This window comes from Ciconia boyciana, chromosome 8 (assembly GCF_034638445.1).
Source record: "Ciconia boyciana chromosome 8, ASM3463844v1, whole genome shotgun sequence".
NCBI classification, from domain to species: Eukaryota; Metazoa; Chordata; class Aves; order Ciconiiformes; family Ciconiidae; genus Ciconia; species Ciconia boyciana.
The window spans coordinates 10,999,272-11,018,667 of NC_132941.1; the positions used below are offsets into that span (position 1 = coordinate 10,999,272).

A 19,396-nucleotide genomic window follows, 5' to 3' on the forward strand; every position below is an offset into this window, starting at 1 on the left:
GGGGAAGTGCCCAATGTGCCTAAAATGTAAAAGAAATACTACATTTCTGCTGAGCAAGGAACTGCCCTGCAGAATGCACAAATGGAGATGATAATTATACTTCTTCACAAGAATGTGATAGAGTTGTTATACCGAGATCCTTTTCCTCAAGGGCCGAGCAATCTGTAATTATCCCAGTACATGTTGTCCAGTAGTTTTTCTTTTAAAATTGGCTAGCAACAGATCTGTTATAGCAATATCTCAGGAAGCGAATCCTGTATTGGTTGGACCACTGATCTGCTGAAGGGTGGCAAATGGGTTTTCACTGCCTAGGAAATTTGTCAAGATGTGAAAAATATAGAATGAAAGTAGATTATTACACCAAACAGATCCAATGAAATGATGTGACTGCCCTGCCACCAGGATAGTAGTACCTGGGTTGTTATAACAAAACAATTTATTTCAGTCTTACAAGAGATCAGAACTAAGATAAAAACGGAATAAAAATATCTACATACTTTTAAAGGTTATCAGCATTGCACAAAATACAAGATAACCTCAGAATTATTTCTGGCAAAAATATCTTCTCCAAGTCTTGTGACTTGAAAGGACACATGTTTTATTTCAACATTTACTAATAAAAGAAGAAAATAGTGAAAAATCCTTACATGCTCAAAAAGATAAATCTCTATTGCAGTTTATTAGCATCATTCTCAAATAGGGCAAATTAAAATCCTCAGGCTCTTGGTCAGAGAAAAAGGATTTCTATTTCTACAAACACAGACACACCATGAAATCCAAAACTCAGAGAAATTAAGGCTGTATTTTACTGCACAGTTGCATGTGCTATCACAGTACACAGATCTTATCACATCAATGTCAGCTGTTTGCTGCTTTTCTCGTGCTCTACTTGTCTTAGCACAGAATCACAGTACAGGCAGATGTTAGGAATGTCTGCATCCACACAAAAAATAATTAATTTTAAATATGGCCATGGGAATTTATGGTAATAAAAACATGAGTATAAAACCTGTCATGTGAAAATCCTGCTCTCTCTTAGTCAGTATTTTCCATGTATCTTTGCCCTGCTGTAAAACCCTGCTGTCATTCAAAGCCCACCTATTCATTTGCTTTGCAACCTGTGCTCACATCCTTCGCTTTGTGATAACTTCAGCTTGCACTTTATTTCTACACAGATAAAATATGTTCCTGGAGAGAATATAAATAAAAAACTCCCACTGCCTCTTTCCCATGCTCATCATCTACAAGTAATTGATTCTGACAAGCAGAGGGAGAGATACCAGAATAACCCTCCATTTAAGAAAGTCACTTCCCTACTTCCCTTTTTTTTTTTTTTTAAATTACTTTTAAAAGTAGTGTGGAATATCAGCTTTCAAGCACCACTTTTAAACTCTGGTTTATCCTCATTGAAGATTTAACTTGTCTGATACATGATTTTGTCCTCACATGGTCCTGTCTCATAACTCTTCAGTTATGTCTAAGCTCAGCCTAACAAAGGCCTGATTGTGGCACAGGTTCTCACATCTCTGCAATCAAGCTAGTGCAGGTCAGTAGCAGCCCAGACAAGCTGACACGGGCTTCAGCATATGTTAATAAACAGAACACAGCCCCTTCATGGACCTGGAGTATGTACTAACAGCGTTAGAATGGCCCAGCCCATCACTTCACAGCAAGTGAAGCAGCAATCCCAGTTGCCAAGTGGAATGGGTATTAGTGGCGGTGGGAGTAAGAAAATATCCTCTGTGTAAGGATTTTCAGTTGTTCACAGACGAGAAAGCAGGGAGTAAAGGCAAAGTGTGTCAAAATGCAAACCTCAGAACAGAGGCATAAAATAAGTCAGAATGATGGGCACGAGGAGACACACCATGATGTTCAAATTCCCCAGCCATTCATACAGAGGAAAAGAATGTAAAGCAATAAAAAAAACCAGAAGATAAAAAATACAGTGCATAAAATTCACTGCATACTAAAGGGCTCCTAAAAAGACTTTCCACATATTTCTGCAAGCATTTTATATCTGAAGGCAAGAGGCTAAAGTGTTCCGCAATTCTGTAAATCCACTTCCATCAAATAAAACAAAGTGTTTCCAAAACATTTAACTCTTACTACAGGATCTGTCACATGCTAGAGCAGCTAAGAGATTATAGGACCACCCAGTAGGGGAGCAAGTACCCTTTCCCACAAGGTCTCCATTTTAAAAAATACACATACACACACTCAGAGGATAGGGCACAAACTCCCATTGGGCTTCTTGTTTGTGAGAATGCTTTTGAAAAAGAAATCAATATAAGGAATCAGATTACTTTGCTGCTTTTCCGGCTGGAGCCAGCCAAATCTGCCTTGCTATATGAAGGTGAAGTTAGCACTGGGAATTTGGAAGTTACTAAGGCTCTAGTTCAAGACGACACCCAAATCGTGTTTTTCTACTATCACTGCTCACATGCTTTAGGACCTTGCTAGGCTGGGAAGTAAAATTGCATTTGTATAAAGCTTACTAAAACAAAACAAAACTTGGCAGAGAGAATCACTTAGGAAAAAGAAATATAGATAAGAAACTGGAGATCAGAAAAAAATCCACTACTTATCTGACAAGAAAGGATAAACCTAGACAGTAAGAAATCCCTATAGGGAGTGTTTCTCCATAAGAAACAGTAGGAGGGAGAATAAGACAGGATCTGAAAAGAGACATCCGTTTCTAGCAGCAGTGGGCAGCTGCAAAATAAAAACAAGTGATTCCAAAAGACCTTTTCAGTGTCTGAGAGTATCCTATCATTACCTGCGGCAAAAGCACACCTCTGAGTTGCCAACAATGCCATTGCAAGGGAACCGCTATACCGAGGTGGGCTGTGACATTAAAAGTGGTGCAAGTGCAGCCCTTGGAGGGCGGCTACGTGATCTGCTGGCTTGGGCAGTGCCGAGCCTCCGTCAGGCAAGGAAACCAACCCACTGAGGCCATGGAGGGTGATGCTGGCAGGTTCCGTAGGATGTGGTAACCCGTGCTCAGCATGGCCCCATCCTTCAGTGAGACTTCTGGAGAGCCACCAACATTTCCCAGCTGAATTGCAGCTGGAGCTCCCCACTCTCCTCAGTTTTATGACATATGTCACATGGATGTGTAGTCATGTGAAGATTTTGATACATAGCTCTGAGAGCCAGAAAGTTTTGTTGGATCTACATGAGTAACTCCCATAGTCTCTCTGAATAAGGTTCAGCGTGCCAACTCTGGTGCCTGCAGTAATAGATAGGCAGAGTAGAGGTCTCTACACTGGGATTCCTCCATGCTCCAAAATGTACTTTACTCCGTGTGTTCACTAATTACTTGTACCCAAGAAAGAGTGCCAGATTCAGTATAAAGTCTGACTTAACACAGAGCTACCTCGAAATAAATTCTTCCCATGAATAAGTTACTTGAGGTTTGAAGACTAAATAGGAGGAAAAGGCAATGTGGACATGTTTTTCGCATTTTTAAATATTAAAAAAAGATTTTAAATGTTCACTTTGAAAAAAAAAAAGGTACTTTTTAAACTGCTATTCAAGAATTAACTACTCTGACTAACATGTGTGAGAAACACAGTTTTATGTCTGCAGTAACACTGGATGGAAAGGAAACATTCCTTTCTAAGTATCTGAACACCAAACCTCCTGTGCATCTTGGGCAGTCCTTTAACACATCTACAGGCAAAAATGGAACAAGAACCCAAAGGGAAAGTACACAAAACGCCTTAAATTAGCACTTTGAGAAAGCAACTCTCAGAATAAAAGGGGTCAAGATTCAGAAGAAATTAATAATCTGCCATGATTTTGAGTTTTAAGCACAAGCAAAGCTCATTAAAAAAAGTGCAATATTCTTCCAAAAGCTTACAGAAACTGTTTTCAATGAAAACTCCAACAGATATTTACATCAAGCTTAAGAGTGTTTTGGTGGTGAGCAAGTGAGATACGTACTTGCCATATCATGACATGTGACAGAAAAGAACTAGCATGGCAGAAGTTGATGGCACTCCACTTGACATATGGGATGTGTTCTGATGTCAGCTAAATTTATGCCATATGCTACAAAGCATAGTGTAGTGTCTGCCTTTTTTGGAACACAAACAACTCGCTGACACTAAATGGAAAGTTCACCACAGGATTTACATCATCTTTGACCTAATTGTGACAGCCTAGGACAGAACTACTCAGGCTGCTCCTTAGGACTCCAGATTTTTTGGGTGATGCGTGTATTTATTGTCCAAACACATTACTCCATATTAGGAAAATTATTACTGTAACCATTTCAGGTACTGACACAAGTAACGCCCCATTCTGCATGCTGGTAGAAAAAAGCAGGTCTGCATGAATTAAAAACAAAAACCAAGGAGAGGCAGGGCCCCAAAGCAGGCGGAGTAATTGGGTAAATGTTGCCCACACATGTGCCTGACATGCAGATGTTTTTAAATGTCTCCACCCACATCCAGATGGGCACAGCAGGAATATATTATATGAAAAAATGTGTTGGGAGTTGTGCAGAGACTTGAAAAAATATCAGAAGTTAAGTGTGAAAATCCTCCCGGCAGTGAAGTTTTGACCTGTCCCCATTTAACACAACAGCCCCAGATATTTGCTTTGGTAACAGAAGCACAGCAGTAGCAGACTAAAACATGATCAAATGGTTTGGCTGAGTTAAGCCTCAAGCAACCCCAAAATATCTTATTAACTTTCTCAATAAACTTTTCCCTGCTCCACTGCCTTTAGATTTTACTTCCCCTGAAGCCTCAAACCTCCTATCCAGTGAGCAGTTTTGTCATCTCACGGTTTTCTTTGACAGAGCGTTATTTAGTTTGATTTTGCTTGTTAAGGGAAGTGCAAAGAATCAGAACTGAAGCTGGACAACAGGAACTCACCGTCCTTGTAAATGCATATGCTGCCAAGGAGAGAGTCTGAACAAGAATCCAAGAGGCAGAATTAGTGATGCAGCCCTACCTTACCAAGAATAAGAAAACAGATGAAAGTGAAATCCTGTTAGGGGGGTGGGCAGGGAGGAGGGGAAGCTGAGATCTTATAAAAGCTGCCAGCTTTGAGACAATAAATGAGCAAAACCAGCACCAGTTGGAAAGGGACTGAGGCAAGCCAGCCTCCTTATACTAACTTTTTGGTGCTCGCAGGCATAAAAGCGAAGATATCCACATCAGCAGTATGACATGTTTATTTAGATGAGTTAACCATAAAAACACTTGCCAAGTTATTTGCAGGCTGTGCCAAGTATATGTCAGAACCCAACAGACCGATCTTACAGCAACAATTGTAGAGAATCACAATTTTGCTGTCTCTCTTTTAACAGCAGTTGACTAAATAACCGTATTTTTCCAGGAAAGATTAGATGTCAATTTGTTTTCTTTTCCTGCTTGAACAGGAGTAGCAACAAAGCTTGGTGTTGGTTTCTGAGGAAGTCCCCCACCTCCCGCAGTCCCTTTCACAAGTAACCAACCTTTCCACTCTGCCCCCAAGACAGTCCGCAAAGAGAAAAAGGTTATTTGAATGACCAGAGACTCATTTTTACCTCAATAAAATTATGCAACACTAAATTATCAAATATAGACTTTTAAAAGGAGCAATCTTCTATTTGTGCAAAAATACCTCAGCAATAGCCAGTGACTTAAAGGAAATAAAGTGAAAGCACCTAACAACTTATGAGGTTAAGTTATAAATTAATTAAATTGCATAAGTCACAGCACAGGACATATCCTAAACATGGTGGTGGGGGTTTTTTTCTCCCCTGAAGATGTTCTCTCACACTGAAAAATATTTTTGTGGAATTAGAAGAAATAATGAAAAAAAGAAAAAATGGAAGAGATGGAGAAAAGCGATCCGTTTTCATTAACAGTGTAAAAGAGCTCTAGTGCCTGCTTCTGGAATGATTAATTTCTTCTGCCACTACCTGGTTTATTTTAAAAACGGATTATTTAAATTTCCAGGCATTTGTTGTCAGATATATACATGAATACTGCAAAATACTAACAAGAAACACTGAAGGCAGCCCTTTTAAATATATCTTCACAGAATCACAGAATCATATAGGTTGGAAAATACCTTTAAGATCAGAGTCCAACCATAAACCTAACACTACGAAGACCACCACTACACCATGTCCCTAAGCACCTCATCCAAACGTCTTCTAAATACCTCCAGGGATGGCGACTCAACCACTTCCCTGGGCAGCCTGTTCCAATGCTTGATAACCCTTTCAGGGAAGTAAAATTTCCTAATATCCAGTCTAAACCTCCCCTGGCGCAACTTGAGGCCATTTCCTCTCGTCCTATCACTTGTTACCTGGGAGAAGAGACCGACCCCCACCTCTCTACAGCCTCCTTTCAGGCAGTTGTAGAGAGCAAGAAGGTCTCCCCTCAGCCTCCTTTTCTCCAGGCTAAACAACCCCAGGTCCCTCAGCCGCTCCTCATCAGACTTGTGCTCCAGACCCTTCACCAGCTTCGTTGCCCTTCTCTGGACACGCTCCAGCCCCTCAATGTCTCTCTTGTAGTGAGGGGCCCAAAACTGAACACGGTATTCGAGGTGCAGCCTCACCAGTGCTGAGTACAGGGGCACGATCACTGCCCTAGTCCTGCTGGCCACACTATTTCTGATACAAGGCAGGATGCCATTGGCCTTCTTGGCCACCTGGGCACACTGCTGGCTCATATTCAGGCGGCTGTCAACCAACACCCCCAGGTCCTTCTCTGCTGGGCAGCTTTCCAGCCACTCTTCCCCAAGCCTGTAGCGTTGCATGGGGTTGTTGTGGCCCAAGTGCAGGACCTTGCACTCCGCCTTGTTGAACCTCATACAACTGTTCTTCACAAAATTGGATCCACTCTAGACAAAGTGAATTTTAGGCAACATATTAAAGATGGTAGATGCTTCAGGTCACTGTGGGAAACCCCACAGCACTCTGAGCAAGAGTCTCACAAGCCTCGGAAAAACCCAGAGCTCCATTACATTCAGCATGATACTGCTGTGCTGCAATGGACACAAACAGCAAAGGCTGCTGTAGATGTAGCACCTACAAAAGGCTTTGACATCCTTCAGGGTGAAAGCTTCTATTAGAAGTGGAGACATCACTAAGAATATTGCAAAAGAAATGTATTATATGGCAAGTGCTTCCAGAGTTTATAGAGGTATAGCCTATTTTAAATGTGCAGGGTAATGAACACTGTTGGATACCACTGTGAAGTACTATTGACAAATGCAGTCTCTTGAAGAGGAAAACTGTAAGGAATTCTTCTACTATTTCAGAGGCAGCAGATGCATTGTGTGTTGGCACGACTGGTATTGGAACTGCAGTATACATAGAAGTCACATAAAACCCACAGCAAGGTCCAGATCATACATTAATGTTGCTGTAATCCGTGCACCAATCTTCTGCCAAATGTGTCAAATTTTCCCCTATAACGGAGCTATTTTGCTCACTGGGCCATATCCTGCATTTTTGAGTCCCACACATTTCAGGCATTTAACAGAGCAACAACCACTTGCAGAGAAAGAAAACTAATTGCAATAACATATCCGTTCTATATAAAATTGTTCTGTCCATAAAACTTAAGATTGCAATATTTCTTTGCTAATGAGAGAGACATGGGCAAAGCTGGCAAGCCTCAAATATTATAACACTCCGGGTTTACACCAACTGTGTAAAATAAATAGCATAACTCTAATAAATACTAAATAATAATAATAGTATATCTAGAAATGTAGATTCCCAGTAAAAAGATATTAACAATCAATTCATTCAATCACAACATATACTCATTCACTCATACAACAAGACAGATAAACACACTCACACCTGCCATTCTGGGCTGGATCCCATAAAATATCAAATTTTCTCCTTAACAGAGTTCATGAGATATAAGACTCAGAGAAGGAGTAAATTGAAATGGAAGGCTATGTAATTTCATCACACCCTGACAGACATACTAACGGTTAGAAAGCTGTAACTAATATAACTAGTTTCATTAATTTTTACATGTATAAATAGAAGAGCAAGTGAATGTTATTGACCTTTTGTTTATATATAAAAATATCAATGACTAAGGCAGTCAGGAACTTCTGTGTGCAAGAGAAAGGTAAATTATCTACCATTCATTTGGCAGTACTTGCAGAAATGTCTAAACTAAACTGATACATGAACATGAAAAATAATCAGAAGGTGCTCACTTAATCTACAAAGTGTCTCACAACAAAGGTCACAGTTAGATTTACACCATGAACATACCTGGCATATTCCACTGATGCACATATCCAAGGATTCAATATTGCAACGAGTACCATCTAGTACTTTTGGGGCAAGCTCCACAATCAAGTTCTTTCCCAGAGCTTGACATTTCAGGGCACACGGTGCAGTAGGATCATTATACACAGGGATCCACTCATAAAAATGTCCCTGGTATTTGACGTCATTGTAGGCTGAACACTGTTGTGCTCTAAAGTCACCAACATCTGAAGGGCAGTCCTAAAATCAAATCAAAGGAAATATTTAAGAAGGGAATACTTTGCATTTGCAATAAAGTTATCTGATGAATTACACAATCTATTCAGGGATGCTTGGTTCAAGAACTGATCTGCTGTGACAAATATGTCATATTGCAAAGTTTTATTGTGTGTATTAAAACAATTTACATTGCTTAATCCATTGCTTGCAGGGCAAGTAACAGAATAACACGCGTATGCCAGTAATAACAACATAACTGATATGAGAGGATAATTAAAAATGCTACTTTTTATGACGCTATGTAGTACATTTAAAGCCTGGTTCTGTAATAAGAATTAGCTTCTAAAGGAATCTATATATTTTAAGTGACTATAATGAGATGTCTGACATTTAATATTTCTCTTTTCAATAGCTTTTTCCACTTCAGGATTTCTGAGCACTCTGCACTCATTCATCAATTCATACGTCAGAGTAATGAAAGAGGTATTATTGCTACTTATACATAAAGAAATAAAAATTTGTCTAATTAATTGTTCAATATTGCTCAGAAAGGGGAGAAGAGCATTAGGAGGAGACACCAGAACTTTAAGCGCTTAGTCCTTTAGTCTAATTACAAAACACCTTCACGTCATGGAAGCAGTAAGGCTTACTTTGTTGAAATAAAATATACTTCAAATTGGTAACTATTGATTATATAGTTCCAGTTCTCCCATGTACGGAAATATACAGTTCCGTACCTCCTCCCATACAGAGCCTCAGCATATACAGCTGAAAGACCAAATATGAGAACTGTTGGAAATAAAGTACTCTAAAATATTCTTTCTCCATAAAGCATTGCACCCAAACAATGATGTTAATACTAAACTATGGTGACAGGAATGGAGATGAATACTGATTTATTCAAAAATAGCTTTGGTAAAGTACTGACAAAGGAGTTAGTGTGTCAAACAATTTCTCACTAAAGACTTCATTTGAAAGTATGTCCAGTGTCAAACAGTCCATACGCCAGACTGAAAGGATATTCTTCCAAGAATTCCAACTGCACATATAAGCCAGATGTGAGGCTGATTTTAACAAAGTTTTGTTTTCATTGGATATAAGGCTGAAAGATTGTGATGTGTCAGCTGAACTCATGGAACTTATTACCAAATATTAGTTAACAACACTAATCCTGAACACAGCTTCAACCTTATCAGTGAACTGAACCTTCCCTGAAATAGTAAGTGCATTACACAGTATTGGAGATTAAAACATACATGAGAAACATTCAAATTCCAGTCCGATGCCCTCAACAGTGTTGTCGTAACACCATTTTGCTCATATGAATCTGGATGAGTTGGCGCTGCATTAGCTTAATACTTTGTCAATGACTTAGATTTTTTTCACCATAGGAAACAGTAACCTAGAAATGTCCCTGGTTTGTTTGTAGTCTGCATAAAATACATTCTAAAACCAGTATTCTCTCTACTGATCAACACATGGGGTTTTTGCAAATGAGCACCTAGCAATTCACTGAGCATTCCCAGCAACTTTTCAACTCCGTCCAGTGCTACACCTTACAGTGAGAATAACTCAGAATGATGCTAATACATTTTGTATTATTTTTAATCTGGGATAAATCTAGTTTGAGCAATTTTTTTTAACTATAAAATGATGGAATAAGACAAGGAGAAATTACAGTTACTGTAATTCTTTGAGAGTTTTACCTCTGCAAAATCCCACAAGTGAGAGCTTCTAAAAACATCAAGAAAATACTGTAAAAACCACCCTTATTTACTGCAGTGTCACTCCCGAGAAATTCACCAAGTTTGCACTGGTGTAAATGAGAGCAGAATTTGGCTCTGACTTATCTGTCACCTCTCATTTTCCACAATAGCAAGTCTAAAAAGCAGAGAGGACTTCAGAGTTCATATGGATACCATATGGTTCCCTTCCACCGCTGCAAATAGAGGAGTAGCTAAGGATAAAAATAACAAGTGGAAGTTAGATTCAGGTAAAGTTAGAAGCAATATTTCGGAGCAGAGTTAGTCAGCCATGCACAGCTACATTTTCATCACAAAGAATTAAAGAGCTATCTGTGAAATAGGCAGAGTGATGGCCTTAAGCTGAGTTTTGACAGGCTGTTGTTACAATTCATTATCACTCAGTGTTGATGCAATGCCAAGACACAAACACCACAATGTCAGGATGTCAATCTGTGGTTACTGTATGTTTCTCATTGATTCAACCCAATGCAGCTCCTTCCTTCCACTCGCTTCCTGGCTGCTTGAGAGCAAGTGAATTCTCATCTCCCTGTTCTGTTCTGGCATCTTCAAAGAACACAAAGCGATCCTGGCAGCTTGATTCATATGCCAGTTCCACCTGCTTTATGTTTGAGCTGTGTTCAAAAGCAGGAGCATAAAAAGAGCGTCACAAAAGGATATCAAAGGGCTGAGATTATTATCATTTGCATTATACCAGCATTTGGATGGCAACCAAGTTCAGATTCCTGTTTTCCTGGGAACAATACATATTTGTATAAAAAAAGGAGTTTATAATCTAAACAGAACGACAACTAAGCACAGAAAGGAATGTAATCAAGACAAGAGGACTTGTAAACTTCAGGTTAATTCCATTAGAGTGGGTCAGAAAAGTGAGAGGGAGTTTAAAAAATAGAAAGGAAAAGGGGGGGAAGATGTGGGAGAGGTAGGTAAGGGTGAAGCACATTCGGGAAGGTGCTTCTACTAATTTCAGGATTTCTCAGATTTCCTAATTTCAGCAATAGCTTTTGTCTTACACTCAATCCACTGAACCATAGCCAGGCCATTCATAGGTTCACACACTACATAAGGAGCTGAAGACATCCCTATGAGGTCTAATACATGAAAATGTTGGCAAAATAATCACATCCAGATCTTGTAGTGGAATGAAGCGTATTTATGACATGACTTATGAACATATTATTAGACAGACAGATCTGAAAAAGATGCTTCAGACATGACTACCATGCAGGTTAAAAATACATATATATATATTCCCATTCTTTTTGTGACAGATTATTAGAAACTATTGCATTCAAGGGCTGGCTTCTTACAAAATGTATCATTTTAGTTTTGGCAGTGAGCACTCAGCCTTTGAAAACAAAGCTAACCTGGGAAATCTGTATCTTTGTAGGCAACGTTCATGTACAAAATATGAAGGTTGCATCAGACCCTGTGACTCCTGCCAACAATTACTCCGCTGAAAAAAGCACAAAAGAGAAGGCAAGAAAATTCCCAGTAAAAATGATGACACCAAAGAAAGTCTAGCCCTTTGTCTAGTTTTGTTCTTTGAAACTCATTTTGTTGAAACCTAGCCAAAACCAATGAAGTCATTGTTTTGTTTTCTTTTTGAAATTAGCTTCAGGTTCTATGTTTTTCCTATGCAATTTTCAGGCCACTTGTTAGTAAAATCAAGATACCTGAGCTAGAAACCCTAGCCATGAGAGCCATACTGTGCATCAGCATTACAAATATAAAATAAATAAATTAACAGATTAGAGAGAAACTGTGCAACTCAAGGTGAAATATTATAGGACTAAAGTAGACACAGTTCAGCCACGATTTTCTGAATGGGATAAATGAGCTGGTTAAGAAGTGGATGCTGGGACAATAATCTGATGAATACGTTAAACAAGTGTGAGCATTATCTGCATATAGCAAAAGTTTATAATGGAATTAAACATAGGCAAATCTGTTACAAAATAGTGGGATTTCTTACTGTAGAAGAGTCACTCTGGCAAATGTATAAGTGACTTTTTGGCACATAAGAATGTGAAATTTATGGGGAAATGGCCCAAATAACTTGTTCTATGAATAGGACCCTAAAGGATTATCTTAAACACTTCCATATAGTGCACATCATAGCATTAGAATGTAACAGTATATACAAAAATGGAAATATAAAAAAGAGGGGTTAAGAAAGACTAAAAATCTCATTGAACAGCATATAATGAATCGTTTATATAGTTTATTTCTCTAAAGTTTCTATAAGAAAAGCTGAAAGCATACATGTAGTTTTAGGAAATCATGCACCTGGCATCTCAGTTATGATAGAAAGATAAGCAGGTTATACATACGCCTTAATCTCAGCAATTATTTTGTTGCTAAGACCTTGAATTAATTTTTTGATTGAAATATCACTAATATTATTCTGGAACTATGCTTGAGTTCAATGAACTTACTACTATTCTATTACAAATCCAGATGAAACCAATTTTCTGGTAAAATGATTCTTGTTCTTTTCATTAGAATGACACACATATTAAGTTGTGCTTCATTTGTACTCCCCAATATAGATGTTAGTGGTGTAATGTATCATGTAGCAAAATTACATTTGCAGACAACTTTACACAGTGTATATATACTGAATGTCTCATGTGGTTAACAATAATACCTACTAATACGGAAAGAAGCTAGTTTAAACTGTTAATTTTCAAACTAAAATTTTACTTCTAAAGTGAGAAGCATTCATTAGAAATAACACTTTGGGGAAAATTATATCATTTGAAACAAAACTGGCCTAGTAGTCCCAGGTTTACATTAGGCGTAAGCTCCCATTTCAAGGTTAAGTCAGGTCTAATACTGGGTTTGAATTCAGTGACGCCAAATTCAAAGATCAGCTATTAACAGTGGAAATCTCATGAAATATATTTTTCTCAGGAGTTCTCCATTATCTGATCCATAATCTAGGAAAAACCATTCCTGAGAGATTCTGGCTGTATCTGAACTGAAATGGAAATCTGATCCCTTTCAGACATGCCCCAAAAGCAGAACTGTAAAGGCAGCTTCCTGTCTGGAAATTAACATTTGAATCATCATAAATTCAAACAGACTCACATACAAGACGCTTGCCACTTATCGCTTTAAAATAAGTCCTAAAGCTAAAAACCAGGCCCCAGTGACTTCAGAAAAACTCCCTGGGAGTTCAGAAAGGATATAGTAATCATCTTAATTTTCTCTATGCTGGAGCTTAGAGTGCCTTCATTTCCATCAGATTTTTCCTGCATAATCCTTAAAATGAACAGTGTCCACAATTGCTCTTACATATCCTAAAAGCATGTAGACCTCTGCTTACAGCAGAAAATACGCCCAAACTGATCTCATCTTTCTCCTTTTTCTGTACACTGGGTAGTTTTCTAGTCCTTTCGCTGGAGGAACAAGGTATACTTCGTTGAGTTGTTTGTGCTGGCCTAGGAAGCTGTAGTGCACGGGATCAAGCAGTCAGAGGTATATTACTGTATGCAATGCATACCACTAGATATCTAGATAAGGAATGTAGCAAATAGATTTTACAACGGCAGTTTGTTTATTGCTTACATACTGGCTGGCTGCAATTTAGCTTATCACACAGCTTTAAAAGATTATGGTATTTTTTGCATGTGGCATTTTTATTTATGAGCTAAGGACATTGTGCACAAAACTGCTAGGCCTTTTCTTCTGAAAGGACGAGTGACAGGATTTGTCTCCAGAATCTGATTTTTGCATGCACTGGGCTCAATTCATTAATCACTTCCACTAGCTTCTGCCAGCAGAAACTTAGGCTGTGAGCCGCTGTGGTGGAAAATCCATCCAGCACCGAGGAGTGGAGTGTTAGAGCAATTCAAGGTGCTAGCAAGCCTTGTTCTTGGGGAGGGCAGAAGCCAACTGGCACACCAGAAACTGTAGGTGTGGCAAACCGAAGAGTGGGAATGGCCAGTTCTCCCAGGAGACACACTGATTCAACATATTTACTGGGCATCTTCCAGCGTCAGGCCTCCTAAGGAGAACATGTCGTACTTCACAGCTGCCTGCTGCTGGCAGAAATCACAGGGCTGGCAGTGACATGACTATCACCTGCTCTTGCCTGGGTATAATTCAACCCAAGGGAACTGCAGGCCTCACCTTTTAAGGCGTATTTGTGTGAAAATTGCTGCCTTTCTCCGAGAGCCAGAAGCAGATTAATCAAATGCACTACAGTAAAAAAACAAAACAAAAACAAAAACAAAAACAAGATGCTTTTGCTTTAATTACATATCTACCTTCTGTCTTTTCTGGAATGGAATTATATGAATGTCACATTGTACTGCAAGTAACCCGTGCAAGGGGTGACTGGTGACCATAAACCATCCTGAATTATTGTATTTGTACACATGGTCTGTTGATCAGTGGTATCGCAAAGCTCTGCATGGGCTGCACACCTTGAACAGACTACAACATCTGGGGTGAAAGGCAGCAGCTGTTTAAACAGCACAAAGCATCACTACAAATCAGTTGAGCACAAGTCATGAAGCATGCTGTATGTGACTAGTTTTCATAAAACGTGTCTGTAAAAATAAAATGTGATTGCATCAGAGTAACAGCAACTGTATAGTCAAAACTCCAGCTTTACATTCAGTCACAGAAATTGTTTATGCCAGTGTACCTAAAAATATATATATGCTTTTGCACAGAGACATATAAAGATCTGGGATTAGGCAAACAGAGGGAATATAAAGAGTAATGATCCAATTTAAGATTTGAAAGGGACACAGGTGGTTAACCTCTTTGCTCATGTGAAGAGTGCCACCATATCACTAATGATCACAAATGATCAGGAGCTCAGTTTAATGCTTCATCTGAAAGACAGAACCCCCAGGAAAAGCACTTGCTAGTTTAAGATGAGAACTGATTTTTTAATCCTCCAAAATGTGTAACTTTCCTAATAAATGATATAAAACATTCTGAATCACAATTGGCACTATAATTTCAAAAGAAAATGTCCATTTGGGAAGCCTAAATTTGAGACCTCGTGGTGTCAGGCAGACTGAAATCTTTAAAAATTGTAATAATGATGGAAAGAAAATTATGCACCATAAGGTTTTAAACAAGAAGCAGCATTTCTTAAACTTTAACACATTGTTTGAGTAAGTAAAATAGGATTAAAGGCCAGACTCACATTACTACTGCAGGTTTTGTATCGAATATTCCGGCCTTCACAGTTCCTGAAAAACGGAATAAAAATGGTTACACTGCATAACAGCAAAACACAACCCTGCCTGTTTTACAGCTAGTTATTCTCTTGAAAATTGGACTTTTATTGCTACTGCCCTACCATAATTTGGACTCAAAATACAAGGTTTAAATACAAAGGGGATCTGGGGACTCAACAGGTTACGCTGCTGTCTCTCTTCAGCAAAGAACGTGTGGCTTTCCCTAAGCCCAATTTACTGCAAACCTTAAGAAAAACACATTTATTTTGTGAAAAAGATTTCACAAGGCATCCCTAAGCCTGATCTATGCTGACTTCAGCAAAGCTACTTCTAATCCACAGGATGTAACCCAGAGGAGAAGAGGATCAGAATATCTAAGCAATCCTTTAATCAAGCATAGGGCTAATGAGCATTAATTTTCCTTTCTCCTATTTTGTTTAGGAAAGAAAAAACAGCCTCAAACCTTTCATTTCTCCCAAAAACCAATGCAATACTTTTGAAGAACAGCATGTAATTTTACTGACCCAAAGCCACATGAGCAGAATTCATAATTTTAAAGGAAATATAATTCTCATGGACTGCATGCATTTCTAAGGTGCCCAATGCATGTGAATCCTGAAATCCGGGCAATTCAGATCCTCAAAGTCTGTTGTTAGTAACTGAAGTAACAGGCATATAATAAAGTCATGATTATTTACTGGGGTCTCATAAATATGAGGATGTGTGGGTTTCGCACTTTTCTTAAAGGACACAGTTTGCCAAACTTCTCAATAACTGACCGGCACTTTTGCACAGGGTAAGATATTCTTCTTCTTAAGAATGGCAAAATCAAGCCCTTGAAAGAATTGAAAACATATTTCAAATGACTTGACAGGAAATTATAATTACTGATGTCTCTAAAATCAGGAATAGTGTTTTGGAATAATCCCTTCATACCAAAAAGACCTGCCTTACACTAAAGAATGCATGAATGTATAGCTGGTAATTTACATCTCAGACTAAATTTTCCACTTTTTGCATGAAAACTGATTGCAAATATTAAAAAATTCTTCAATATGTGTGAGAGATTGAAAAATATAATTTGAAAAGCAAAAAGCAATGGATGCCTGGAGCAAGAGTTCACCCAGCTCAGCTGAAGGTACAACTCCCCAAGCTCAAGATATTACATGTCTCAAATTTCCAATCTTTTGCAAGAATGATTGCATCACGACATGCAAGTTAAAAATGTTTATGATACATACAAATGTGAAAACTTTGTTTCGCAATTGCGCGTTTCCTGGACATTACAATAACAATAAAACACAGAAAAAACCCTTTTAAACTACACATTTGTCAAGGTATGGAAAACACATGTTTTTCACAGGGGAACACATTAAAAATATTAATAAAACCACAGTGGAATTTATATTGCTACAATTTATTGAGCTCGTTTCACAGTCCCTAACACACTGGTAGAATATCACGGCTTCTTGCTGGAAATATTACTTTTCTCAAAGATCTTTGTGCATTTTGCACTAAAAGAAACAGGCAGTGTTTTAATCAATCCTCTTTAGCTATGTATTTCATACAGTTTGCACTTAACTAGTGTATCATCCTACAAGCCTTCTTTAAGAAAAATTGACTTCCTGGGTGATATTGCATTTAACTTAAAAAAATCTCAACAAAATAGAAGTTTAAACGTAATCAGCAGTTTTTAAAATGTTTAAGAATAATTCAAGTAAAGCAAGCAATTATGGACGCCAGCACAGATGCTTCTAAGCTGGTTGGAATCTCTTCTCGCCTGACTACAAGCCTATTGCATTACTCATACTTTTAGGATTGTAGCAACAAGTCCTACATTAGTCCAGCTTTACTACAGAGGTAAATTGTTTTCACCGCATACATTGTTCTCCTCAAGCTACACTGAGGCTTATCCACGAAAACATATGGCCACCAGGACCACTGCATAGAAAGAACTGGCAGAGGAGAAGTTTCCTAACAGAAAGCAGCATTTGATACATCTATATGTGGAGTAAGTCATTTGTTTTTTACTACAGGGAAGACATGGAGAAGCCTGCACTTGAACATTATTTAAAGTAATGTTCACGTACAGGCTAATTTGTACGCAGGTAACTCACCATTCACTTTATATTACGGTGACAGAGACTTCTCTCAGTATTTGACTGTACTAACTAAATCATTCTTGTTATTCCACAAACATATTTAATAACCCACTAAAGTTCTCTCAGAGTTGAAGGCTCAGATATTTATCTAATATATTACAAAAATATATTAAAAGCAGGATTTCATAACACTTGATCTGTACACAGCACTTGGTTCCAGAAACAGAAGCAACAATGCTTCCTTGTAGACGCCATCAGAGGACAGGGAAATATGGCAGAGCTGCACAAGAATAAATACACGTAAGGATGTGGCTTACCTGCCATTTAAACATCTCCTCAGCGAGTAAGAGGCTCCCCCTCCGCAGGTCCGTGAGCAATCACTCCAGGCTCCCCAGGCATCCCAGGAGCCTTCCTTATCTTCATCAGAGCGGGTAATTCTGGAGGTCTGAAAAAAATGGAGGATGGAGAGGAGAAAAAAAGCATGAATTTGTTTGGTACATGTTTTAATGCTTGGCATTCATAGTACTGAGTGTATTACTTTGTGACTTATTTACAGTATCTCAAATTTATTTACTATTTTAATATATAATAATTACACGGGAAAGGAAGCAGAGTCTTTGAAGATACAGTGTAGTTGATGCGTTGCCTTCTGCCAACGGACTGCTACGTCCAAATATGCTCTCATTCCCAACATACGCATGCCCAACACACTGTGTAGGGACTACAGAACTGATCTCAAGCAGCCAGACCAGGCACCATGTTCTGAGCAGGCTGCTGGGCTTTCCAAAATCCTGACCAAAGAAGTTTCATATCCAGGACTAATGAGAGGATGAAAGTCTCTTTTTATCTCCTCAAGTGTGCCTGCACTCGGCAGCAGGACGGAAATTAAGCACCTCAAATCTTTCATAAAGTGCATGCCCAGAATTGCAATCAGGGAAGCAACCCAAGAATACAACTTCATTACAAAAAGTGCTATTAATTTGAAAGAGATCGGGGGAAAAGGCTTAAAGGGTGGTTGTTGGGCTACAGGAATTAAACACTGATTTAAGCTTAAATTCACTTACATAGGCTTCAAAAACATTATTACCAGACACCATAAATATAAAAATTAAAGAGTTGTGACAAAAACCAAAATTCTGCTTGACCCCTTAAAAATGTCATTTTTCACTTGCACTGTATACTGTTTAAGAAAATTCCCATTTCCCAGAGAAAATTCTCAAAACATTTTAGAACATGGTAGCTTAGCACAATAGTTCAATATTAAAAAGTAACTTGAATCAAATTATTCAATAATGTCCTGCTTTAAGAGAGTACTTTTTGGTTTATGATTTTCTTCATGAAGAAAGCATAGGAAAATCAGATTCAGTATTTCCCCAAGCATTTCTTTGACTTCACTACAATTGTTCAGCAGCTGTTCCATTTACATCCTACTTTCATTCTTCTGTCCCTGCAACCTTTAAAATTTCTCTCTTGAAAAAACATGCACAGATTTTTATAACAAAATGTCAAACATCATGATTCCCTGAGAGTTGTCAGACATATGATGGGCCTGTTATAAATAAATTAAGATTTTTATAACCCTAAGTTACACCCAGACTGAGATGAAAACACCGATTTCTCTAATCACCATGGTGATAGAGTTTGCACATAAACTACTGCAAACATAATAATGTAATGGCTATTAACATCATTATGAATGAAAGTCATATTGTGGATAAAAATGAGGCAATGAGTCATTTATCTTAGGTGACAGAGAATATTGACTGATATTTACTCTGCCCCAATACAATCACAAATGAGAGAACATGACGAGTTCATCCAAGCTTTACTGAAACAACTACTTATACAGCCAATTTTTTATTCCTG

The 19,396-nt window shown here is 38.3% G+C and overlaps 1 protein-coding gene across 7 annotated transcripts in view; it reads right to left on the reverse strand.

Moving 5' to 3' along the window:
• The window catches only part of ADAMTSL3 (ADAMTS like 3), a 189,326-nt gene that overhangs the window by 85,086 nt on the left and 84,844 nt on the right, over window positions 1–19,396 (reverse strand). For all 7 annotated transcript variants that reach the window (XM_072871329.1, XM_072871331.1, XM_072871325.1 and 4 more), the window contains exons 4-6: window positions 17,848–17,975; window positions 15,395–15,440; window positions 8,246–8,482 (exon numbers count right to left, since the gene is read on the reverse strand). In XM_072871329.1, the coding sequence (XP_072727430.1) occupies window positions 8,246–8,482; window positions 15,395–15,440; window positions 17,848–17,975 (411 nt within the window). The remainder of the gene's footprint in view (window positions 1–8,245; window positions 8,483–15,394; window positions 15,441–17,847; window positions 17,976–19,396) is intronic.